General features: G+C 46.8%; 1 protein-coding gene across 4 annotated transcripts in view; it reads right to left on the reverse strand.

The window, feature by feature from the left end:
• Positions 1-27,382, reverse strand: part of Snx29 (sorting nexin 29) — a 474,149-nt gene that overhangs the window by 121,644 nt on the left and 325,123 nt on the right. For all 4 annotated transcript variants that reach the window (XM_076577840.1, XM_076577839.1, XM_076577841.1 and 1 more), the window contains one exon: positions 14,687-14,803. In XM_076577840.1, coding sequence (XP_076433955.1) covers positions 14,687-14,803 — 117 coding nt within the window. The remainder of the gene's footprint in view (positions 1-14,686; positions 14,804-27,382) is intronic.

The raw sequence follows: 27,382 nt of genomic DNA on the forward strand, positions 1-27,382 counted from the left end.
CCGTGGCCCAGTCAGTGCCTAGGAACCGAGCACTTTGCAATGAATCTAACTGGATTCACCTTAGGAGGCATACACCACTTGTGGGGCCCCTGGAATACTCCTTAGTAACTCTGCCCTCTCTTCTAGGTCTCCCACAGTCAGATGTGCCAGAAGGCTTGCTTTATTAATGAAATAAGAGAGAGATGACATCTGTCATTTCTGGGTGGAAGTTTTGAGAGACTGCAAGGCTTATCTCTTGTTTCTTTCTCCATTCCAGCCAGGGTCTGGGTCAAGGAGAGTGAAAACCATTGATCACAGGCCCTGATATCCATGAAGGACATGAAACATGAGATAGAAAGAAACAGCAGTTTCCCACTCATGACACATGGGAGTGTTTGTTACTACAGCACAACATAGCCTTCCTGAGTAACAAATTAGACCCCATTTATAGATATGAAAACTGAGTCTGGGGAAGTAAAGCATGGATCCTGTATCCAGCCATGCCATCCAGGCCTAGCAAGTCCAAGGACCCAGAATCTTCCATCATGCCAACTAACCCACAGCTTTCAGAGGCAGCCTTGCTAGGTGCTCCTGATACGCAGGGTCAGGGGGCAGACAAGTTTCCATTTTCCATCCCTTCCTCCTCTGCTAGCTTCTCTACTGAGCTCTGTCTTTTCTGAAAGCGACTGGAAAATGTTCAAGTTCCTCTGTGGCTGAGAGAGAACTTCCTATTCAAACTGGTAACAGTTCAGCTATCAAAGAATTCAGGGGTGGGTGATACTTCTGCAATAGCTCCACACACTCAACAGCTAGTTTAAAAAAAAAAGACAACAACAAGGTCAGCTTGGACTGATACACAGAGCGGGGCTGGAATGTTAAGTTTCGGTCAAATTCAGTGAGGATGCGCTGGGCATGCAGAGTGAGGATGCGTGGTAAGAAGTGGGAACTAGTGGTCACTGGTTCAGTAAATATTTAACAGCCCACAGCAGGCACCGGGAGCTCAGCCAGGTAGAGAAGAGACAATAAACAATCCTGTGTTGAGTGTTGATAAAGGCCATGAAGAGAAGGCAGCCTGAGAGCTATGGTCAAGTACGAGTCCACCTTCCACGTGGCTGACTGGAAGGCATTCTCTGTAAATCTGAACCTCATATCACTCTCCCCAGTGGGTGGGACTAGTCATATATAAAGATAAGGACAGCTCTGGGAAAGCAAAAGACCTGTTGGCTCCCTCCTTACTAGTCAGCAGATGGGGCACCTATGGCCTTCGTGTTCTCTAAGTGAAAATGACAATGTCTATCTCACATTGCAGCACTTGGAATGGTTGTGGGGCACAAAAATGCTCAATAAAAGCTGCTCTTTATTGCAGGCAGGAGTGTGTCACCATTCCCACTTTTACAGGTTTGGTTGCCTCCCAGGAAAGCCAAAAGATTTGCCGATGAGAATAGTGAATGTTAGGAGGAGCCATGCTGGAACAAAAGCAGTACAAGGCAGTACTAGCGTGGCCACCGGGTCTGTCTCAGAGGACGGGCTTAGTCCTTGAAGGATGCGTCAGAGGCACAAGAGGAAGGAGCCAGACATATTCATGAATGGAGACAGAAAAGTCTCAGAACAATCTGAATAGCATAAATTATCCCACGGATGTTAAAATAGGCAAGCATATCTTATATGCATTTAAGTCTATGAAATGTGTATGTATAAATGATACCCAGAAGGATGTGTACTGAAGTTTCCACAGCAAGGTCACTGGAAGAGAGACCTGTGTTCTGCCCTGTGAATAACGTGAGTGTTATTGAAATTCTTTCAAAATACATTTTTTTATATTGTGCTATTTGGAAAAAAAAATTGAAAACATGCTTGTTTTATAAGACAAAGGGTAGAGAAGGAAAGCTTTGGGAACAGGAACAACCAGAGCAGGTGTAAAGGAAGGCTTGGAGCAACAGCAAGAGGCCAGAGGAAGGCGAGAGTCAGTCTGGCAGCTGCCAGATTAAGTTTGAAACAAACGTAATATAATATTTCCCACAATACCTGTCTTTCTGTACAAAAGAATACATGATGCATTACAACACCACATAATTTTTTCACATTTCAAAGTTAATCAATATCTAGAAAAAAATTACAGAATATAAGTAGCATTATCATACTCCTTATGATTATAATTTCTATCTTTAAGTATTCATAAATGTTTTTCAATAAAGTTTTAAGTAAGGTTTTCTGACCAGACCTCCAGTTACTTAGGAGGCTAAGTCAAGGTAATCACATGTTCAAGGCTTAGCCTGGGCTACAAAGTGAGCTCAGGGCAAGCTAAGCAAATGCAGCTTTGCGCCAGAGTGCTTTCCTTTCATTGCCCTAGACTGTCTGTCTGTCTGTCTGTCTGTCTGTCTGTCTGTCTGTCTGTCTGTCTCTCTCTCTCTCTCTCTCTCACACGCACACACACACACACACACACACACACACACACACACACACACACACGCGCACGCACACACGCACACAGGCACACACATCACTAAGAAACAAGGGCACGGGCAGGAGGCACTGGCTGTGAGCTTGGCTCTCCCAGGATGGGGTAGTGACCCACACTGCACACACATACTCATGCTGGCCATCACAGTGATACTCCTCAACAGCAGAAATGAAGAAAACCATTTTATCATTAAAAAAAAAAGAATAAGGGGAGCTGGGGTCTTTCTGAGTTTGTGAACTGGCAATATTTTATTTTATAGTATTTGGGAGTGTTCCATTCAAGCTCTAGACAACAAAATCATCTCCATCAGAAACCTACACAGTAGTTCACAGTTCAGACCTCACAGGGCAATGGCTATGGTTCCCAAATGCTGGCAGTAGACAGTATGGAGATGGTGACCTCTTCCTGAAAAGCATGTCTGGGAACCAGGGATTTGACTTTCTTTTTTTTAATTTAATTTTTTTATTTTATAATTTAATTTAATTTTATATATCAGCCATGGATTCCCCTGTCCTCCTCCCTCCCGCACCCCTCACACCTTTCCCCCAGCCCACCCCCCATTTCCATCTCCTCCAGGGCAAAGACTCCCCTGGGGATTCAGTTCAACCTGGTAGATTCAGTCCAGGCAGGTCCAGTCCCCTCCTCCCAGGCTGAGCAAAGTGTCCCTGCATAGGCCCCAGGTTCCAAACAGCCAGCTCATGAACTAAGGACAGGTCCCAGTCCCACTGCCTGGGGGCCTCCCAAACAGTTCAAGCTAATCAACTGTCTCACTTATCCAGAGAGCCTGATTCAGTTGGGGGCTCCTCAGCTATTGGTCCATAGTTCATGTGTTTCCATTAGTTTGGCTATTTGTCCCTGTGCTTTTTCCAATCTTGGTCTCTACAATTCTGGCTCATACGATCCCTCCTCTTTCTCGCCAATTGGACTCCTGGAGCTCCACCTGGGGCCTGGCTGTGGATCTCTGCAGCTGCTTCCATCAATCACTAGATGAGTGTTCTAGCATGACAGTTAGGGTGTTCAGCTAAGATTTGACCAGAAGATTATGTATGCTCACACTGGGGAGGTGAGGAAGCCTCCCAGAATGATAGTCAAACTGCTTGCTTCTCAGTCTAGCAAGTTTAACTAACAAAGCAAGCTGGGATTTTAGCTTTTCAGGAAAGTTGTTTTTTGTTTATTTTTTGTTTTTGTTTTTTAAGGAAGAATTGTTTTTAAAAACTATACAAGGGCCGGGCAGTGGTAGTATACCCCTTTAATCTCAGTACTCAGGAGGCAGAGCCAGGCGGATCTCTGTGAGTTCGAGGCCAGCCTGGTCTACAGAGCTAGATCCAGGACAGGCACCAAAACTACACAGAAAAACCCTGTCTCAAACAAACAAACAAACAAACAAACAAACAAAAACAACTGTACAAGGTCCTGGTAGGGAAGGTATGATTAACCACAAGGCATTTGACGAACACAGAGAAAGAAATGCATTCAATTAAGGGGAAAGCATACATGGTACACTTATAGGGATTGCACAAGTACAACCATGCAAGGAAAAATCAGGGAGAAGATGAACACGTCTTGGCCAGAAAGATGGTTGAAACAGACAGGCAAGCTTAGGAGATGCCACATTTCAGAATTACAACAGTCAAGGGCAAAGCACGGGCTGATCCCCTAGAGAAGAGGTAAACCCAGGTCAGCCCTACAGGAGTGCCATGGAGTCTCCTCAGTCTTGGGACCTCTTCTCTACACTAACACCACACTGAGAAACTTACATGCCAGAAGCACACACTAGTTAGGTGTGATCATAGCAATTGCTGCTGGTGGCAGGTGTGGGGTTGGAGTCCCAGTGCAGTTTCCATGGAAGACAGTGAGGTCAGAGCGTACTTAAGTCTTGCAGACTGCAAGAATATATTATAGAGATTCAGCTGTATATTAAAGCTATACCTAAAAATTTCAAGGCATTTTTCTAGAGGAAGCCACTTATCAAGGAATATTTGATGTTATTCAGTTTTTAATATATCAGCTGTCTTCTGCTATGAAATTCTTGTGGGCGCATATACTACTAGGCCATATTGGAAAACAGCCAAGTTTCTCAGACCTCCTGCTGATCCACTAGGTAACTAACATCCCCGCTGGGCCTAGGAGACTGGTGGGCTGTAGATGCATAGCTTTGCTTCTTGTGCAAATGAAGCTCAGACCTCCCTTCCCCAGACAGGGAAATGGCATTCCAGAGCAACTGACTCAGAACAAAGGAGGGTTTTGCATAACCAGGTGGAGTGAAGGGTCAGGCAGGATTCCTGGGCAGAGCAGAGCCTTGTGGCCAGAGGAGGACAGAACAAGAAGAGATTCTGTAGATGGTAAGGTGGAACAGCTCAGGCTGAGGAGTGAGGAGCAAGAAAAAGTTTCCTGTAGATTGCAAGTGAATCCGATCAAGAGAGAAGGAGAAGAAGAAAAGATGGAGGATGAAGGGACAGGGATGAAGATGAGATCAAGAGTATAAAAGCTTAGTTATTATTGGGGCTATTTGGGGACAACAAAAGTAGGTACAGAGAGGAACTGAGAGTCAGGACGGAACTAAAGTTGTATAGACAGAATTTTGTCTTAGAGAAATAAAGTAACAGACAAAAGAGCATGGTGTACACAGATTCTTTTCCCTCAGATAATCCCCCGCTGGATGTAGTGTCTTCCCCAGGACTCTGGGAGGAATCTTCTCAGGGAAGGCCCCTGGGAAAATTCCATTACTTAAGAACCACTGACAGAGGCATTACTGTGACAGGAGCTGACGCTTCTGGGTGACCACATGGATGCACCGAGGTCATAGGGAACCCAGGGACAGGGAGCAGGTGCCTTTCTGTCAGGCCCTGAGGGTAAACAAATTAAGAACTTGGGACCAGTGAATTAAAAGAGAACATCTCGGCTGCAGTTCTCTGTCCCTCTTGCTGCTGGGTGGGTGCTAAGCAGCAACCTTGCTCGAGCACACATGAACCTCTGCTGGGGCAGAGGTCAGGGGAACACGGGATCCTGAGGAAACACAAGCCTGATAATAATCCTGGCCCATGTTTCCTCCCAATCAGTGGCAGGAATGCTCTCAGGTTGTTCTGGTCTGGCCTGTGTCCATGCCAAACAACAGTACAAGTCAAAGCAGACAGAAGCACATTAGACAATACATATTCTGGACCTCCTTGACCACCAACCCTGCCCCACCTAGGGGCACAGATTTTATCTCCCAGGTCTGTGTGCCTCACACTCTACACTTATAGTGTGAGTGACTGACAGGAGCAAAAACCAGGACAAAAAATTCCTCCCTTCACTCTGCTGAGGTCATCACAGAGCGCAGGCTTCACACAGCTCTGTGATGCTGTTCCTTGCCAGGGTTTTCTGATTGTGCCCAGGCAGGCTAGGACTGAAGTGACCATGTGCCAGCAGAAACATGACAGTGATCACATTTCTAAGACTCTATACCTGTAGCCTTTAGTGGCCAGGGTCCATGCACCTGCCACAGCTCCTAGCAGCAACCATCTCCTGAAGCTGATAAGCAAACACCAGAAACTAGAGTTCATCATGGGATTCAGGAAAGGAAGGTAGGAGCCAGGAGCATGGCAAAGTCACGGCACCCCCTACTCAGCTGTCCATCAGAAAAACAAAGTACCCAAGAAGGAGCTTTTATTCCTTGCATGGAGAAATTTAGAGATGGTCCTGCAAGCATTTCTTTGGTTTTTTCGAGACAGGGTTTCTCTGTGTAGCTTTGCGCCTTTCCTGGAACTCACTTGGTAGACCAGGCTGGCCTCGAACTCACAGAGATCCGCCTGCCTCTGCCTCCCGAGTGCTGGGATTAAAGGCGTGCGCCACCACCGCCCGGCTGAGGGATCACTTTTAAAAGCCTCTCAACAGCACTTTTCAGAGTAACATGCATGACAGCAGACAGTTAAAACATACATGTCCAAGTGCAGAATTCAAAAGCCTCTTATAACCTGGATGTGCTGTTCAGAGCTGCAAGGGGATCACAGACAATTTCGCCATTAGAGATTTGCCAACTGCCACCACACTGAAAAGTAAATTTCTTATTAATCTTCTGTCCTCAAACAGCATCAGCTCCAACATGAGGTCAGTCCCTCTGAAGATTTAAAAGAGACAGAGATGGGCCCACTTTAATGTGACCCTGATTACAAACTGTGGGAAGGGTCCACCCATCTCTCTCATCTCTGAACTTTAAATTAATCATCTTTCTCTCACATCAGCTGGAGCATCTCAACAGCAGAGGGAAGATATCTGTGCAAACCTCAGGCTGCTCACAGTAGGGATTATTAAAGTCTATTATCTGGCAGGACAGGAGGCCACTTTTCTGGGTAATGGAAGGCCCTGGTTAGTGGTGTTACCATAGCTACATAGGTGTGTGGCCACAGCCACATGACACATGCTCCAGGCTCTGAGAAGAGGCTCATGAAGACACAGTCCTTGTCACACAAAAGCTCTCAGTCCACAGGGCAAAAAGGAAATGCAGGCATGAAGTGATAACTCAGAGTAACAAACATTGCCACACAAAGGCCATCAACCACACAGGTCAGGGCCCAGGCTAGTTTACAGGGATGGGCAGGGGTGAGTCTACAGAGGGGTTAACAGAAGCTGAGGAAACCACACCCTCTTTACTGGGTTTCCCCCCCCACACACACACACACACACATACCCTCTTCGCTGGGTTCACACACACACACCCTCTCCCCTGGACCCCCCCACACACACCCTCTCCACTGGGACCCCACACACACACCCTCTTCATTGGGACCCCCCACACACACACACCCTCTCCACTGGGACGCCCCCCCACACCCTCCACTGGGACCCCCCACACACACCCTCTCCACTGGGACCCCCCCACACACACACACCCTCTCCACTGGGACCCCACACACACCCTCTCCACTGGGACCCCCCACACACACACCCTCTCCACTGGAACCCCCCCCACACACACACCCTCTTCATTGGGACCCCCCCCACACACACACCCTCTCCACTGGGACGCCCCCCCCACACCCTCCACTGGGACCCCCCCCACACACACCCTCTTCATTGGGACTGCGCGCACGCGCGCGCGCACACACACACACACACACACACACACACTCTCCACTGGGACCCCACACACACCCTCTTCATTGGGACTGCACACATACACACACACACACACACACACACACACACACACACACACACACCCTCTCCACTGGGACCCCACACACACCCTCTTCATTGGGACTGCACACATACACACACACACACACACACACACACACACACACACACACTCTCCACTAGGACCCCCCCCACATACACACCTCAGAAGTCACAGATGAGAACATGAAGGATGTATGGGTTTGCTGTCAAGTAGCAATTACTACTGTACCACAGAGCATTGTGAAGGTTCATTAAGCAAGAGATAATGAGGATGAGGATAATGGAACAGGGAAGGGGCACAGGGGAGACAGAGCCAAAGAGCGGTGAACGTGGAGGGCAGCACACATAGGAAGTGAAAGACAGAGAGACAGAGACAGAGAGACAGAGACAGAGAGATGGCAACAAAGGAGAGGAGGACAGACATGGGGGAGGGGAGCAGAGGTGTGGAGAAAGACGCACACAAGGACCTAGAAGCAACAAAGAGGAGGGGGAGGGGCAAAATGAACTCGGTGAACTTGCCACTGCTGGGTCAAAGGGCCCCAAGGCCTAGGCAATCAGTGTTTAGACAAAGACACCAGGAGGCCAGGAGGGACAGCGAATGAATGCCCAACCTTACCCTAGTGATCTGGGCTCACACCTTGTGGTCTCATTTCCTCCGGCCTTACATGGCCAGGCCATGGTCCCAAGGCTCAGTGGCCTCTGATGAGCCCAGTAGGGAATGTATCAGGAACTGACACCGTGATAAACTGTCAGAGCCTTTCCCAGAACACAGTTGTGAGTCCCTTCCTAGAAACTCTGTCCCTGGAGAAGGAACTTCTAGGAAGGCTGTGTGTAGCCAGGCCTGTGGGGAGCACCTTCGGGAGGTCCGGGATCAAACACAACTACTTCGCCCCTTTTGTCCAGTGTCTACAATTGTTCCCACACAGTCGACCTCGCAGGCAGGAATCCCTCAGCTGCTTTTAGGAAAGTCTGCCTTCTCCAGGATGATGCTCCCAAAGGGCCCTTTCCAACTCCAAGACAAAGCGATCAGTATGATCAAAAAGATAACAAAAGTTAAAAAACTTTTAAAGTCAAAACTAAATAAGCAACATTGAGAGCAAAGACCTTTGAGTGCACAAAACCAGAGGAAGGAAGGTCAGGAGAGGGCTCAGCAGACGGTGGGACCTGAGAGTCTCATCACAGAGGACATGGCTCATCAGAGGCTGCTGTGCCTCAGGAGCAGGAACTGAAGCATGTGAACTGAAGGGCTGGGGTGGAACACGAAGCCTGGTGCCCTGGTCAGGGAGGAGAAGTTCTACAGAGACATGTATGTCCTTCCCTTCTGCTGTCTGCTACAATCACCTTTTTACTGCTCACAAATGAGTGTGGTTAACAGGCACATGCACGTTGGACCTGGAGCTGACCTCTGAAGAAAAGATCTAAAGTCTAAGGAATGGACCTAGGGATGAGGAACTCTGAACAGCCTAGATCTTTAGATCCCACAAAACTCCAGAGACTTGCTCTTTCAAAAATGGGGTACCTTTAAGCTCCGACTTTGCTGAAACCAGACTTGAATAAGAAACTGTCAGCATAACATAAAACAGTCAACAGAAGCAACCTATAGCCTAGGTTCCCTCCCTCCACAGGATGGTTGCCTCACAGCAAATCACGTGTGTTCTGGCTATACACACGTGACGGTCACAGGTGGAAAGGAGTGTGTTGCTTAGTGTTAACTGTCAACTTGGCACAAGCTGGAATCATCTGAAAGACAGCCCTCATCCCTCACCCCCTACAGCCTGCTGGCCACATTCAGTCTACTACACTTTCTGGATGCCTCTGGCTGTCCTCTCTCTCATATCTGCAATAAAAACACACCACAGAAGGGTCCTGTCATCAGTTTATATAGACACAAACCAGCATTTAAGGAGTCCTCTCACATCTTGCCATCTTAGAAAGTTTTATTTTTTTGTCTCTATTATTCAAACTAGGGGCTGTTCTCCCAGGATCTAATCAAATCATGCTAAAGGTAAAAGGGAAATCTCCAGTATACATTCATATCTTATAGTGCAGGAAAAATAATGAGAAGAGAGTCTTAAATATATTCCCTTTCAAAAAAAAAGGGGGGGGGAGTGTGCTGGCTGGTTTTATGTCAACTTGACACATGCTATAGTCATCTGAGGAGCGGGAACCTCAAACTGAGAAAATGCCTCTATAAGATTGGCTGTAGGCAAGGCTAGAGGGCATTTTCTTAATTAGTGATTGACAGTGGATGGACCAGCTCACTGTGGGTGGGGCCACTCCTGGATTGGTGGTCCTAGATTCTGTAAGAAAGAAGGCTAAGCAAGCCATGAGGAGCAAGTCAGTAAGCAGCACTCCTCTATGGCCTGTGCATCAGCTCCGCCACCAGGTTCTTCCCTCGGCTTTCTTTAGTGAACTATGGTCATGGTGTCTCATTACAGCAACAGTAACCCTAAGACAGAAAGGAAGGAAACAAATCACCCGCAAGTGTTAAATTCCTTCCCCCTTCAAATGAGTGACTCAGCTTTAAAATGTATAATATTGTCAATGACACCCATGGGAGAGATCTGTGCCCCAGATCTTGTCTTTTTCTTAACTGACACCTGGTCTACATGGCCACGTTCTTTACAAAGGTGCAGTGAGAACAAGCGACTGAGACATGCACTGAGCACAGATCATGTGGGGAGTGTGGTATCTAGGAAAAGGGCCTGTGCCATGTTTCCAGTTACCAGGAAAGGAAATGGGTTCCAAGTGTAGCTGAGTCCTGAAGCATGACAAGTCTGAAGGCCTGGAGGGATCCCATCAGGGCGACAGGGTAACAAGAGAGACTGAGAGGCTGAATTCACACGGGGAGACAAAATCACCTCCTTCCTTCTATGACTGCCATGTGCCCTGGGGAGGTGGCAAGGGCAGTCCTAAGGCAACAGTGATGGGTCAAGAGTCAACCCCACCACTTCCTCCGCCACAGTTTTAACAGCCACTTCCTCCCAGCAGACTTCAGGCTCCTAATTACCATTTTGCTCACTGCTGTCTTGTGGCCATTGCTACCCTTCTAGGTAACTACAATTACAGCTGCCTAGGACAGCATTCAGGTCTGAGCAGAAGCACAGCAGGGACAGAGAAGTGGGCTGGTCTGTCACAGGGGCCCAGGTGGACATTGCCACTTACCAACAGTGACATTTCACTCATTCATTTAATGAGCTGACCCACAGTCACCAGGTACCTACTTTGGGAGATCAATCAACGATGAATTCACGGGACTCTTGTTAGGATGAGAAGGGAGAGACACAGAAACAGGCTGAAGGGAATCTGCTGTGACTAGACATCCAGAAAGTTCCCTGAAGAAATAACAGATAGACAGGGTGGAGTCCCAGGCCCAGGTGGCCTTCAGGTCAGAGGTGACAGTAGAAGCAAGAGCTCAGGTGTGAGGAGGAGGGCCTTTGGGGAGCATGACAGAATGAGTGGACCCCAAGCCCTTGGCCTGGAGATGACACATCTGTAGAAGAGGGTGACTTTCTAGGGCACACTCAACAGGATACAGGAGCCTACTGTATCCGGGCCTCTTGCAGGGTGCTAGCCCCTAGATTTTCCAGAACCGTCCTGCAGCAGGTAGAGGAAGGCCTTGCAGCACCCCACAACCCTGCGTGGCAAGAGCTCGGGGTCTGCCTGAGCAACAGCTGCCAAACGGCCTTTTAATCTGAACGAGGATTTCACAAGAATACTCTTCTACCAGCGTTGCAAAAGCAAAAGAGAGAAATTTCAAAATCCTTCAGCAGGGCTCTGGGCAGCTAGACTACAGGACCACCCACCCTCGAAAGCATAAGTCTGTTCTTAAATAGATCAGTGTGTAAAGCCAGACAGAAACATCTCTAAGATGCTTTGTCACATGGGGAGAAGTAATACATAGACCAATGCAGCAGACCAAGCGTTGCAGAAATGTGCAAGTATGTGCAGGGAGCTTGGAAAAGTAAACCCAACTAGCAAATCTTCCTCCTCATGGGTCAGAAAATGAGGGTGCCAGGGCGAGGGTAGGTCTAGAGATCTTCTTTTCTCAACTTCTTCTTAATACCCATCTGAATTCCTCTTAAACTACCAACTTTGTGTGTGTGTGTGTGTGTGTGTGTGTGTGTGTGTGTGTGTGTGTGTGTGTGTGTACACGTTCATGCATGTATGAGAGTAGAGATCAGAAGTCAATGTCAGGGGATTTCCTCAGTTTGTTTTTATTTAAACCTGGAGCTTACTGACTGGGCAGTGAGCTCCAGGCATCTACCTGTCTCTGTATCCCCAGAACCAGATTCCGGACACAGGCTGCTGTGTCAGCTTTTTATGTGGTTGGCGAGATCTGAAACCAGGTCCCCTTGCTTGCATGCCAAGTACTTTACCGACTGAGCCATCTCCTAACCCTTTAACAGCCTGAGATTGTAAATGTTGTGGTTTGACTGAAATAGCCTGGCTATTTGGGGAGGCCATGGAACTAGATGGAGTCTAGCAGGAGGAAGGAGGTCACTAGATGGGGGAGGAAGCTTCATGTTTATAGCCCAGGCTCTCTCCTTCCTATTCCATGGCATGTAACCAGCCATCCCAAACTCACCACCACAGCCACAAACCACCTGTGCCACCACAATGGACCATGTCCCCTTAACCTGTGAGCCACATGAATCTTTCCTCCTTTTGGTTGCTTCATCCATTTTTTTATATTTATTTATTTTAGCTTATATGAGTGTTTTGCCCAAATGCATGTAAGTGCACTCTGTGCATGTCTGGTTCCCTCAAAGGTCAAAAGGCATCCGATTCCCCGGAACTGGCGCCACAGATGCTTGTAAACTACCATGTGGGTGTTGGGAACAAAATCTGGGTCCTCTGCAAGAACAAGTGCTCTGACCACTGAGCAGTCTCCCTAGCCCATTTAGGTATTTTAACAAAATAGTAACCCATGTCGTAAAATAAGAGTCCAAAAGGTTGGCATTTTTAACTGATAAATAAAACCCATTCTCTAAAGCCAGACTTAGCTCTGCTACTTCTCACTGAGGGAGAGTGGGTAAGCCACTTCACTTCTAACCCACTTCTTCTTCTGTTGTATGAGGGTCACAACTGGTAACAAGTAAGTCTGGAGAGGATGAAACAAGACACTCATGCTTAGAGGCGGCACAACACACATGGACAGTGACAGCCACTCAGACCGGCAGCTCACAGTCTGTACAGGAGGCTAACTGTCTTCATCCGTCACAATGAGAATGCAGCACCAAAACTGCTCTCTGTAAAAGCATCCACAGCAACAGTGGACCTCTACTATTCTCTCAGCATAAAAGACACTACCCAGGTTCAAACTAAGCCTATGCTAAAATGCCATTGCTCACTTCCTGTCTGCCCATGTTCCCTTTCCAGCCAGCCCTACAGGTCTGGAACACTCAGAGCTAGAAACAGAAACAAGAGCATAATGAAGACCTGCCCTATTCACAGGAGACAGAGGTCAGCATCTGGACATCTGGACTCACCACCTGCTGCCCTTCCTTGGTCACAGGGCTACAAAGAGGAGAAGCCACTGACCTGATGGAGACACACGGTAACAGACCTAGATGATAACAACAAAGGCCACTGACATCACGGAGTTTGTGGGACTGCTGACAGGAAACAATCCAACCAGAGCTACACCATTGGTGAAAAGAAACTGATCCCAAGCATCTAGACCCAAATGCCAGCTCAAGGAAAATGAAAACAGGAGGAGCATGTCAAACAGCTCTACCTAGAGATGCCATCAAGGAAACTGAAGGGTGACGAAAACCTACTGTTGTCCATTAACTAACCGCAGGGAAAAGAGAGAAGAGGGAGGACTCAACAGACAGAAAGGAAGAGAAAAGTCAAACTCCCAAAGGCAGCATGATGGATGGAGAAGGCCGATGAGAGAAGAAAGGGTTAAGGTTTTATTTAAAGTGGAGAGGATGGCCAATCTCCAGAGACAAATTGCCAGGGTGACTGCACAACACATGAAATGTCTGCCTAAAACAGATGGAATAGTTAGGTCTATCTTCCATCATTTTTAAATCATGAGAGAGAACCCTAAGGGACAATCAATGGATGACAATGTCTGAGCCTTATGTGTATCCCACACTTTAAAAGCCTATTTAAAATCGAGATAGCTAGACTTCTAAGCACTGAGATTTGCTGCAGTAAAGGATTTAGTGGATGTAAGGAGTAAGACGGGCATAGAATTTACATCTTTTTCAAATTTTTAGACATATACAGTGATGTCCAGAGATTAAATACTACTTAGTATTTAATAATACTCCAATGCATAGAAGGATGAAACAGGAAATGTAAGTTTGAAATAGAACTGGCTACGGCTGGTGAAAGTTGAACCTGGCAATAGTTACTTGAGAGTGCACACTACTTACCTGCCAATCCTTGGAACTTGGAGTTTTGCACAGAAAGTTTTTAAGTGAAGATAAAGTTATAATGCGCACGCATGGAAGGACCAGTATCCAAATTCTCACAGTATCACAGCTCGCAATGACATGATGAGAGGTGGGGGGGTGTCTAAAGGACACAACTGATCACAGGTTGTGCTTCATCAGATACAGAATGACTGAGCCAAGGAAATGACCCAACTACATCAGTAGCTCTCAACCAGGGGTGTCTGGGGGAGATGATCACTGCCCTCTATGGAATGAAAAGCAAGAATCCCTGAATTCACAGGTCAGCCCCACAACAATTACTTGACCAAAAATGTCAACAGAGTGGGTGAAAAGCCATATAACTCAGCCTATGCAAGATGCTCCTCAAAGCAAACTGCTGAACAAAAGCTATAAGTCAGTTCAGAACACAGCACATGGGACGTGGCTGCTGTGAATGGCATGACATTCTCCTGCCCAACAAAAATAGACATGGAACGGCTGTTGGAGGTACACTCAACATGGTGGCACAGGATGTTACTCTTTCAGTTCCTGCTTTTTCCTAGGTCATTGTCATCATCAGGAATGAACTGACCCAGCAGTGAGACTGTGGGTCACAGAGGCCTGATGCCCATAGTGAGGGTGGGCAGAGGCAGACAGCAGGGCTAGGACCTGGTTGCTGGTGGGAAGCACTTACAGGGCCTCGGAGGTCAATCAGCTCCTGCCTCATCTGGGACACCAGGGCTTCCTTGGCCACCAGGGCCCGATGCAGACGCTCGTTGAACTCAATCAGCTCCCCATGCATCTCAGCCACCTGAAACAGATAAGCAGGACACTGTCAGACTCAGGAGCAGCCCTTGTCCAGGCTGCAGCAAGACATCAGCTGGAGACCATAGCACGGTGAATCCTCCTTGAGGTGGGTGAGTCTTGACACTTTATGATCAGAAGATGACCGTGTTGGGTCATTTCCAAACATTAACAATACTTCTCTGTGGGAGCCCATTTTCGGATTCCTTGTGGCTTTACCCAGCAGGGTCGCATAGAGGATGATTAGGGCCACAGGCCTGAGTGCAGGTGTCTGAGATGGTCTGCACTTGGCTGTACTGGGGGAGGAGGTCTTTTGCTCCACCCCTTGGCGTCTCTATAAAAACCCTGGGCCAGAGACAGTCGGGGCCCATTGGAATAGGTTCCAGGCCCTCTCAAGGCTATCCTTTATTTTCTACCTGTTTATCTCCGCAATATTCTCCGCAATAAATCCTTCTATCTAATATTTCCTGCTGATTGCACTCAAGAAAACTCTGGGGAACTGTGGGGGTGGTGGGTAAACGCCCCACACTTTTCTACCAAGGGCTGGTTTATTTTGTAGTCTGAATTACTATTGTTAAGAAAGTTCCTGCTGGGGCTGGAGCTGGAGCTGGAGCTCAGTGTTAGAGGGACTGCCTATCATCCACGAGACCCTAGGTTCAATACTTAGCAGTGCAAAAATAAATTAATAATTATGATGATGCCCCAGCTAGTGGTAAAATGGGAATAAATGCCATTCTACTCAGTGAGGCCTTGGTTTCAAGTGAGAAAAGAGAAACAAGCTCTCTCCTGACCATGGTGACACGCACCTCAGCAGCACCACTGTCTCAGTCATCAGTGACTTCATATCAGAATAAATCTTTCCCACGCTCTCTGTGAGTTTCCTGATGAAAGCTCTGGGAGGCATGTGTATTGATCCCACCTTCCAGAAAGAGAACTCAGCAGTCAGGAGCCTCATGGGCCTGCTCTAGGCTGAGAAGATGGTAGAGGGCAGATCAGAGCCCTGGATGGATGCCAGGATCCTGCAACTACACCAGCCCCACATACAGCTGGTCAAAATGCTGTCCCTGAACGCTGCAGGAAGACCCCTGTACAGGCAGGCTCACTCAGCGTGGCCACTGCCTCCTAACAGAATCCTCCCACACTCTGGACTCACACAGTATTTACTACATGCTGGGATACATATAAAACACCAGGCTATTTGTCACGAGTATTTAACATGATATATAAAAGATACTGCCAGAGTGCCAGAAGAGGGAGGGACACAGGCAGAAGCTTCTGTGCAGGATGGGAAGACACTGACCTGAGTCTCACCTCAAGAAGCAAAAGACAGCCCCGTTTTTTATTACAAAGTCAAAATATACAGAAGGAAACACACCAGCATACTGAAATCCAAGGAGAGTTTCTTCCCATTCTTTCTGTTTTCCTTATGTAAGCTTCTTAGTAATGAGCATTCTTCCATTCATCAGAGAGAAAGGAAGGCATTCTTTAACTAGGCCCTTTAAGGAGTTCAAATACCAAGAGACACATGACCATGCAGTCAGTGAGCCTTCCCAGGCTTCATCTTTTTTCCTCCTGAGTGATCCATGATGGGGTTAATTTTCAGTACGTATGTATGCATGTATGTATAGCTGTTGATTCTGACAATTCTGCACACAGAACACATTCTGTTCACCTGATGCTTCCATATGCTTGCTCCGTGGATCCCTTTTTTATGGTGTCCTATGTCCCCAACGTGCCAACCTCACCAAGGACATGAAACACTAAGTTGCAAATGGCACCATGGTGCCTTAAGAACAAAGCAGTCAATGGAGCTGGGCTGGGCAAGTCACTGAGTCTTGTGCATCTCTTTCTTGCAGAAACCAAAGATGAATTTTTCCCCACTTAACTTATTCTTCACAAAAGCTTAAGCTGATCTCACATTCAACGAACACATACAATATCACCAATAACGCCTGGAGACCCTCCACATGGAAGTCATGTGACCTTCCAGAACTTCCTCAGGACAAGCAGGAAGTCCACAGCTGCTGCCTCACTGCTGATGGACCCGCTAATGTGCCCCCATGCAGGCTTGAACAGGTGCCACTGTCACATCCTAGTGTGGAGCAGAGTTTTGTGGGGTTTGGTGGGTTTTGCTGTAGGAGTCAGAGTGCCGAACAATTTTCCATAAATGCTTACAACATCAAACCACCCAGGGCTCCAGGGTGTTCACTGTGAGCTGTCAAAACCCTGGCTCCCTTTTGCAGCCACAACTGTAACTGACCGTATCTGACAAAGCTTACTGATAGAACCAAGGAGACAAAACTTGACTGGAATCATTTCATCATGAAGCTACAGTGTTCACTGTTACCAGACTGATTTCACTTGGAGTTTTTAGAAAGCATATTCCTACACTCAACCACGCAGATAAACAGCTCACATCCTACAGAGGCCATGTGAGCTTACTGCTTCTCAAATAACTATTTCCAACTCCAAATACAACTAGAAACAACGTCAGAACTTAGAGAACCTCATAAGAGGAATGCAAGTCGTATCAGATCCCACTGTACAACACTAGAAGCAGACCATGAAGTCACCATCTCCTGGAACTGTGGCTGGGGGATGGCACCTTATTTCCCACAGCCTAATGGAACCAGAAGACTAGTGTTAAGAGAACAGATGCCCTCCAACCTACTCCCCTCAAGCCAACATGGTGTCCTTCACATAGTCACATCACATATTCTCACCTGCCGTTTGATACCCCAATGTCCAGCCCCACACACTTTCCCTCACTCCACCTCTCACTCTTGGTCTGTGGTAACATCACTGGGTCTGACAGCCTTCTCTGCTCCACAGCCATGCTGAGCTGTAGGAAGTCACCTTTCCTACAGAGGTGACAGAGAGAGAGGCCTATGCACTTGAAGCCAATCATCACAAAATGGAGAGGCAGACTCTCACCTAATGGGGCCACAGTGCAGAAGTGAGGCCATGCCAGTTCACAGAATGACAGCAGGTTTGAGGCAGGGTAAAAGCCCAGTAAGTGAGACCCTGTTGCATGACAGGTCAAGAGGCATGGAGGAGGTCAAAGGCGGCCTGGAGGAGTCAAAGGGGAATACCACAGAAGGAACGGGAACAGCACTCTGGAGGCGACTGTTCCTCAAAGCAAGGCTGCCATATTGCTAACCACCTGCTGGCGTGATGGTACATGCTGGACGGCAGGAGAAAACAAAACACACATGAATTTTGAGCTTCCTAGAAGATGACACTTTCAGAGCTTAAGGAGGCTGAGTGTTTCCTTCGAGCTGGAGCATTGAGGACAAGGATCATCAAATGCAATGGGGCTATGAGGGAGCTTTTAAACCTGTAAGGATCCCAGAGTTACCATAACTGCCTGAAAAATCACAAAGGATTGTAAACATCAAAAGAGCCTCTGGCATTTCCTTTCTTATTAGAATGCATGCTGTCTCACCACATTCGAGTCAGTCAGGCCTCACCCTCCTTACAGGTAAGAACAGGACAAGTCCCAGATTTCAGTAGCAACCGAAACTCCTCTAGTGACAACCAAGAACACGTGCTCAGATCCGGGATCTGTCTATGATCATGTGCTGCCTTCTAGGTCTGTCTGCAGTAACTGTGGGAGAACTTTTGAGTTCTTCATGAAGAGTGCATGGCACCTGCCTTATTAAAAACCCAGACAGTGCCAGCTGCCCTAGAATATCCATACTCCCAGACTCTTAGAGGAATCCAGCGCCCCTTCCTACAGGGTGGGCAACCATTCCTTATAGATAAGCCTCTGCGTGATGATACACCTGTGTCAGAGTCAGGTGAGGCAGAGCAGGGACTTGAACCCACATCTCAGCAGCCTTAACAGTAATCTGTGCACAAATATTTGAAGTGTAGTAGGAAGCTAACCCCTTTTGTGGTAAGGAAGGCAGTTTTTTTTCCTGCATGGTAAAAACTAGTAGCCCATGACCCAGATGATCATAGTTATCTGGTAGGTTCCATTCTGAGAAATGCAGATTTATGTTCCCTGAAGTCCCAATTAAAATGGGGGGGGGCGGCGGGGGGAGACCTAGCACGAGCTATACAGTTTACCTGACAGAGGCCTCTAAGACACAGGTGTCAATAACTGTCACTACCCTGTCTGAACTGCTGCCACCAGGTCCCCAGTGTTGACCCTCACACTTCATAATGCAGCCATGCTGTGGGAATGTCTTTCTGTACACTGTGAATATGTGTTGCTCTCATTGGTTGATAAATAAAGCTGCTTTGGCCTATGATAAGGCAGGATAGAACCAGGTGGGAAATCCAAGCAGAGATAGAGAAAAGAAAGGTGGAATCGAGGGAGACACCAGCAGCTGCCCAAGGAGCAAGATGCCAGAACACCACAGGTAAGCCACAGGCCACACGGTAATACACAGATTGATAGAAATGGGTTAATTTAAAGGTAAGAGCTAGCTAATAATAAACCTGAGCCATCAGCCAAACATTTATAATTAATACAAGCCTCTGAGTGATTATGTGGAAATGGCTGCAAAGGGAGAGACAGAGAAAAAATTCTGTTTACACAGCCATCCAGGGAATCCATAAGCCAGCCTCATAAAAAGGTAACAAGCAGCCTCTGGTCAGCCAAGTGGACACCAGTTCTTGTAGATAAGAAAAGTCCAAGGATCCAGAAACAATATTAAAACAGCAGCTAGTGCTGATATTTTCCTCATGGTTTCTAGAAAGAAAAGAAAAGAAAAAAGAAAAAGATCAAGAGAAAGACAGCAAAAACAGCCAGGAGCTACAGCCCTGTGCTGAGCTCAGGGCCATTGCCTCAAGAGAATGCAAGAGGTCCCATGCAGTCGCATGGTCTGCAGTAGACACAGGCCCATCCTCCCAGACTGCTGGGACTGCTCACGGTATGGTAGATTCCAATTCCACAGCTCCAACCTCCAGCCACCTGCCCCTCCCTAGCTGTGACCTTGGGCAGCTCACTTTCGCCTCATTGGGGTTCAGTTTCTCATCTGTAAAACGGGGGGAAATAACAACACAAACTTCAGAAGGCCTGAAAAGGGTTAACCAGTTAATGTTCCAGAAAGCTACAGCTGGGGTGGGGGGAGCAGACATCCAGCAGTGTTACCCAGAAGTACCCTGGTTCTGTAGAACCAATGTCCTCAATCTCTCTCAAATCTGTCCCTCTCCTCTACCCACTGCCAGACCATATTTCAACCTGGACAAGCACCAAAGCACCCTCTGACCCCAAGTCCCTAGATGATGCATGGTACTTAAACAGAGCCTGAAGGATGCTCTGTATGTATTTGTGGGGTCTTTAGACTTTAATCTTTAGAATGAGCTAAATGCCATGAATGGCCTGTCAGATGCTGAGTGGATGAGCCAGTCAAAGGACAGCATGGTGCGGGGCCTGGCTGAGACAGACACCCGCCCGGGATCATTTGCAATTGATAGCAGCCTTGCCTTCTCCCCTCCCCTGAGCTACTTGCTCCTCAGGCTGGAAAAGGCTTTCAGTGCTGGGGAGGGGATGAGGCCAGCAGAACTGCCAATCATCCCAGGATCCCCAGAAGTCAATAGTTGTCCTTTGTGAGAAAGCCTAGAACAGCTGGCAGGGCTTTCAAAAGCAAAGTCCAGACAAGGCTTTTAAAGTAATTTTTGACCCATTTTCTCAGGACTGGCTGAATACAGTGTTTTTTTGCTTGCAATGGGTTCTAATTACTACCACTGTGTGGAGCCAGGTAAACTGTTCTAAATTAACAAAGGGTGCTCCCTTCCCCTCCAATGGCCCTCCCATAACTGTTCCAATGAGAATACACTTTGCAAGGGCTTAGGGTCATTAAAAGTAATCACAAGTAAGGCCCACGTGGCTGGGCGACCTCTGTGCTCTATATTAGGGCTGTGAACAGACAGAAAGGTGCACCGTCTACTGGCATGTGTGATGGCTGGCTGGCTACCTGGCTCCGTGTGTGACAAGGTCATGGGTCTTGGTGTCCACTATTGGAGCAATCCCTTCACAGTCAGAGACCTCAGTTCTCTGCCCTGTAAAACAGGAGCAGCACTAGCACCCAGTATAATGCCTGAGGCCTTAGAACCCAGGTGCCAGGGACTGCCACCTAAGAATTTCTTATGCACACAAAAGCCTCTGTTGAGTCTGCCATGTTCAACATACAGTAAATGCTACAAAATCAGCAACTGTTATTACTGAGGGGTCACATAGGAGAGGGTGGACAGATGGACGGATGGATGATGGATGGATGGATGGATGGATGGATGGATGGATGGATGGTGGATGGGTTGATGGATAAATGGATGATGGATGGTAGATGGATGATGGATGGATGGATGGATGGATGGATGGATGGATGGATGGATGGATGGATGGATGGGTAGATGGATGGATGGGTAGATGGATGGATGGATGAATGGATGGATGGATGGATGGATGGATGGATGGATGGATGGATGGATGGTGGATGGGTTGATGGATGGACGGACAGATAGGTAGATGGATGGATGGGTGGGTGGATGGGTGGGTGGATGGATGGGCAGTGGATGGATGGATGGATGGATGGATGGATGGATGGATGGACGGACGGACAGATAGGTAGATGGATGGATGGGTGGGTGGATGGGTGGGTGGCTGGCTGGCTGGCTGGCTGGCTGGCTGGATGGATGGATGGATGGGTAGATGGGTAGGTGGATAAAACTTGGAGGGAAATAAACTGCAATTTGAGTAGAGCTTTGCTAAGTGGGGAAGGCTGCAGGGAGACGCAGAGACGATAGAGGAGGGATGCAGCCCCTTCTCATCTGGTTGGCAGCAACCTTCCCCTTAACTGGAATATATCTACCCTCCTCCCACTTGCCTCCTCACTGCTTCAGCATCAGCCCAAGGAAATGACTGTGACACTATTAAAGGACTTCTAAACTTTGAATCATGGAGAAGTTTAAATATGGATAGAATAGTGTACTATTTTATATGCCCAGTTGTCGGAGCTGCTCAACTCCAGTCCCCTCCAACCAAGTCTGAGCCCACCCCAACTACTGTTACTCTGAAGCAAACTGCTGATGCCATTTCATCATATTTGTCAGCCCTATCCAAAGGCTTTAAGCAGAAGAGGGACTTGAGCATCCAGTGTGGGCTTTAGGAAGCATCCATGTTGTTCTCTCTTTGGCATCTACATTCTAGTTTTTAACTCTACCAGCAGATATGGGAACAAGTTTACAGAGGCAGACCCAGAACCTTCATATCCACCCCCTTGCAGTGTAATGCCCAAGGCAATATGCTGCTCCATTTTGGGACTATCTCCTCATTCACTTACTCAGTCACGAATTCATGAGTCTTCATTCAACAACCATCTACTAAGCCAATGTATGCTAAGTGTTGTTCCTGGTGTCAGTTGATCAGAACCTGACTTGGAGTGCAGGCATGCAGTGTGGCCAAGGGCACAGCATAAGCTTTGAGGTCTCTGGAAGCATTGAAGAGAGGTACCCCCCTAGGATGGAATTATGAGAAGGGTCCAGGGGAAGTGACAATAAACTGAGGCTTGAGAGCAGAACAAGGGCTGCCCTACAGACATAAGTTTAAACCCAGGCCACTCTGCAGCATGCCTCCTACACACTCTCATCCAGTAAGGCATGGGCTCCAGCCTGCTAATCGGGTTTAAAGTTTGGTGAAAGATGAAGCTAGACCCAAGGACAGCTGATTATTATTCCAGGGAGTGAATTGCCAGGCCAGCATGTTATGTAAGATGCACATGGAACACCACTGGCTCCTGGGTTCCAAGGCTTCTCCAGAAAATATTTCACCCTTGAGTGCTGCTTACACATTAATTTTGCAGGATGCTGGAAGCTTGAGCTCTTTATAAAAAGAAGCCAGCTTTAAATGATGTGGCCCTTTGTCAGATTCAACCACCTTCCAGAAACCGGGAGAGGCTGCTATGCATTTTAAATCATCTTTCTTTGGAAGGAATACACAGAGACCTCCTGAATATTTCAACCACAGCTCAATAAATTAGGTCTAAGTTTTAAAGGAGAGACAGTAAATGAAAAACATTAACTTTTATGAACATCAAAACTGCTTTTCTCCCTTGAGATTCCCTTCCCCATACCAAACAGTGCTCTCATAACCCTGAGAAGGGCCCACTGAGGGGAACAAGGCCTCACCCCTGTGGGGAGGGGGTGGCAGGTTTATTTGTGTAGGTTGAAATTTGTGAACACAAACACCTGTACACTCGAGTGTGAGCAGTGGCATGGGACAATGCTTCAGAGGATTGTCTGGGAGCTGGGTGACTCCATCTGACAGTCACATGCTGTGCGCCCACTGTGTGCCTCGGTTTCTACTTCTACTCATGGTACCATGTGCAGTTACACAACAGAGTTCTTATTAGCATTAAGTGAGTTCATATTGAACTAAGCCTCCAGAAACAGGAGTTCAATTCCCCTTTTACAGCTCTAATGCAAGCAACAGGACATTCTCACAGTTCCTCAAGCTCTATGGTTTGCACATTGGAAAGGCAAGATGGGGTGGTTTTACAAAGAGCCAACATGGCTTTAAAGGCAGTGCCTGGATTTAAATCTGGGACCATGTGCAGACTGTGTCCTGTGCCCAAGAGCAGCTGTTATTTCTCTGTGTGGACATGAAGTGTTCAATGGATATGGACAGTGTTAGAACACGGTCCAAGAATGGAGTCATGTGAGCCAAGATTTCTGAGTGCTTGTAAGAACAAGAGTCTTGTGACCTCTGTTTCTTCAAAACACAGAACTGTTCTTAGAATGTTTTTCTGCTCCTCCCAGATGTAGTGAATAGGAATGAGTTTACTTCAGCTGTGGTTACTTCTATGCCTCTATAGAAAAACATGTTTGTGCCATGTGCAGCTTGTTCTTATGATTGTACACTTACTCGGGTGACTCTTCTTTACCCTCAGAGTATAAACTGTCTGATATAAAGTTGGCTATTGAATGAGACTTTAGTCCACCTCTTTTTAGGCTCCATTCTCCCAGGTCCAACTGCCAATAGAGTGGTAAACAAGCACTGTCACAAATCGGGGACCTGACGTTGGCTATAAGATGAGAGACTGGGGACACTCACAGAAGAGGTGAGTGAGCACAGTGGTCAGAAGCCAGGGAGGCTTTGACTTACGTTGAGCTTGTGCAAGATTTTTAAAGAAAGAGCACAAGCATAATCCTGATTTCCAGAAGGAACTTTAGATAAATAAGTAAGGACCAAGTCCAAAATAATATTGAAAAGGCATATAAACAAGAGGAAAAGATCCCCATTCCATTTTGGGTCACTTGGTCATTAATTCAGACTGTTACTAAAATGCTTAAGGAAGATAAAGTAGGGTATTAGTTATGAGAAAGATATGGCTAATTCCTTGCATGAATATAAACTGGATGATCAAACCTTAAAATGGACCGTTCAGGCAAAAATCAATGATGGTTCCCTCAGGTCCCTTACCAGAGACTCCTTTAAATCCATATCCTCCATTGCATGAAATTGACCCTGAAGCATAAGGTGGGGAATTTGATAATCAATCTAATCTTGAATTCTCTCCAGTTTTTGATGAGAACTGGGGAGAGCTATGAAAAGACTAACTTTACAACCTAGACAAACCAGGGCACGGTAGGGAAATGGAATTCCTTTAGCAATTCCTTCTGGGCCTCATGAGCTGCGCTTGATATTTCCAGTGCAATTTCAACAAAATCAAAATGTTTATATGCACTAACCAATCCATTTAAGATTCTAGAAGGAGAAGTAACATTGGACAGCCCTTGCATATTATCTTGAGAGGCAAGAAAAGAACTACAGCTCTTTGAAGCCAGACTAAAAGAAGCATTTGTGTATGATGTGGATCCTTCGCTGCCTTTAAAGTTGCTTAGTTTCCGCCACTAAATTGTCTCCTACAGGTATCACAGCACAAGAGAATTAAATCTTTGAAATGGATCTTTTTACACCATAAGGGCCATAAAATACTGACTGCTTACCTTACTCTTCTTGTTCAATTAGTAACTCAGGAGAGGACCTGATGTCAACAATTATATGGATCTGATCCTTGCTGTATTATATTAATTACCCTTAACTAACAATCAGTTTTAGAGTGTTACAGAACTCTATGGACTTTTAAATTTCACTGACAGATTATTATAGGAGGATAGGAAATCACTATCCAGCTGGTAAGCTATGGAAGTTTCTCATACAAACTGAATTTGTGATCACAAAAATTGCCCAACCTTCTCCCATCCCACAGGCAGATACTTATTTTATTGACGGCACATCTAATGGCATAGGAGGGATTCATGGTCCAGATATTCATCAGTCTATTAATATTCTTTTTCCTCAGCCCCAACAGGTGGAACTGACTGTTTTGATTCCTCTACAGTTAAATCATAAACTCTCAAATATCATTTCAGATTGTGCTTATGTTGAAGGATTATTTCCAGCAAGAGACTCATATGTGCACAGTCTAACCTCCCTGGTCTTACTGCAGAAGGAAATAAGCAGCTGATGAATTAACCTGCCCTATTTTTACTTCTCCAGAAGAAAGTGGGAAAGGGTATACATCTGTCATTGCAGATGGACCCACTGAAACATGGTGTATTCCTTTCTGGCTCCTCCAGCACAGGGCCATAAAGGATAATGACGGAGGGTGAGGAGACAGTCACTAGAAAGATAGAAAACCTCCAAGTATAGGGCAAAAGGAGATATGGACCATCTCACCAGATTCAAGTCTGCCAGTTCAGGCCCTGTACACCAGAGGAGAAGTTATTCTACTAGAGACTCTGTGTTTATGAATGGACCTTAGGCCGTAAAGACTCATTCATGCATCTGGAGAAGGGACTAATAAATTTTTCCTTGGGATTTAAATCACTTCCTATTTGTATAGGACATTATAACATCTGTATTCCTTTTAAAGCCAAATATGGGCTTATGTTCTATAAGATACCAAAATTAATAATCATATGAGTTTCTTTTCAAGCTGTTCTCTAAATTTTTCTGATCAATATAATAATGTAAACAGTAGTACTGGACATAGTTTGGATCCCTGTTCTTGGTGGCAGAATATTACATACAAAGCTTTCTAATATAATTTGCTTGCTTATAGGATACTCATGCATCAAATGAAAATTAGATTTATCTACAGCATCTCATATCAAAACCACTCTGGATATCCTGCTATTAAAAAATAAAAAGGAGGAGATATTGAGACATGAGTCTGTGCGAGCAGATTTGGGTGCTTGTGAGAAAACTCCAAGAAAACAAGAGTCTTGTGCCCCCAGTTTCTTCAGAAGCACAGTCTTGCTCTTGGGTTACGCTTTTGTGCCCCTCTCAATAAGTAGGTAAGAGTGAGTTTGCATCAGATTATTCACTACAGCCGGCTGTTGTTATTTGTTCACATGCTTCTATGGGAACATGGCCATGTGCGCTTGTCCTTGTGATTATACACTTACTCAGGTGACTCTTCTCAACCCTCAGAGTATAAACTGTCTATGCTCTGAATAAAGTTGACTAGTGCATGGGACTTTACTCCACCTCATTTTCAGGTCCATTCTCCCAGGTTCTATTGCCTTTAGAGTGGTAAACAGGACAGCAAAAACAGATTTGACCTAGAAGCATTTTTAAATACTAAAAATAGACAATCCACAGAACTCCAGGGCTGCCTCCACAGTAGGTGATCTACACCCAGTGATGATCTACACCCAGTGATGATCTACACCCAGTGATGATCTACACCCAGGGATGATCTACACCCAGGGATGATCTACACCCAGGGATGATCTACACCCAGTGATGATCTACACCCAGGGATGGTCTACACCCAGTGATGATCTACACCCAGGGATGATCTACACCCAGGGATGATCTACACCCAGGGATGATCTACACCCAGGGATGATCTACACCCAGGGATGATCTACACCCAGGGATGATCTACACCCAGGGATGATCTACACCCAGGGATGATCTACACCTAGGGATGATCTATACCCATGGATGATCTACACCCAGGGATGATCTACACCCGGTAGAAGCACCCTTTTTTCAATCACAAGAGGAGAAAGATCAGCTGGGCCGCAGGCCAGAAGATGCATTTCCCTAGTCAGCTGGCCAGCCCCGCTGCCCAGACTCCCACGGAGCTGTGCCTGGTGCTGCCTGACGCCCACCTCCCAGCCATCTGGATCACGAACTCCCTGCCCAGCCCGGCTCAGGCAGCTGCTGGTGGCAAGGCTGAAGGTGTTCTCCTCCCATCTTCCCAGAAAACAGCCCTAATCATACATCGTTAGCTGTTTCTACAAGTCTGCTTCTCATGAGGCAGGGCCCAGCACAGGCCAGGGCTGGGATGTGGTCAACACTGTGTCTGTGGCACACACAAGCAGCACCTGGTGCCATCAGTGCTCAGAACTCACTCACTGACAACAGATGGAGAGGCCAGGCACCATGGGCATCATGAAAAGATCAGAACAGAGAAAACTGACTGGGCTACCACCACTCAGCCCTGTCTGTTTTCAGGATAATCTATTACACAGAACATAAAGCATTGTATACTTTTTCTATTGGCTCACAGCAGCCAGACACCAGAGAGGCATTCTGACCCTAAGGTTTTTTTAAAAAGGA

This window comes from Peromyscus maniculatus, chromosome 8 (genome assembly GCF_049852395.1).
Source record: "Peromyscus maniculatus bairdii isolate BWxNUB_F1_BW_parent chromosome 8, HU_Pman_BW_mat_3.1, whole genome shotgun sequence".
NCBI classification, from domain to species: domain Eukaryota; kingdom Metazoa; phylum Chordata; class Mammalia; order Rodentia; family Cricetidae; genus Peromyscus; species Peromyscus maniculatus.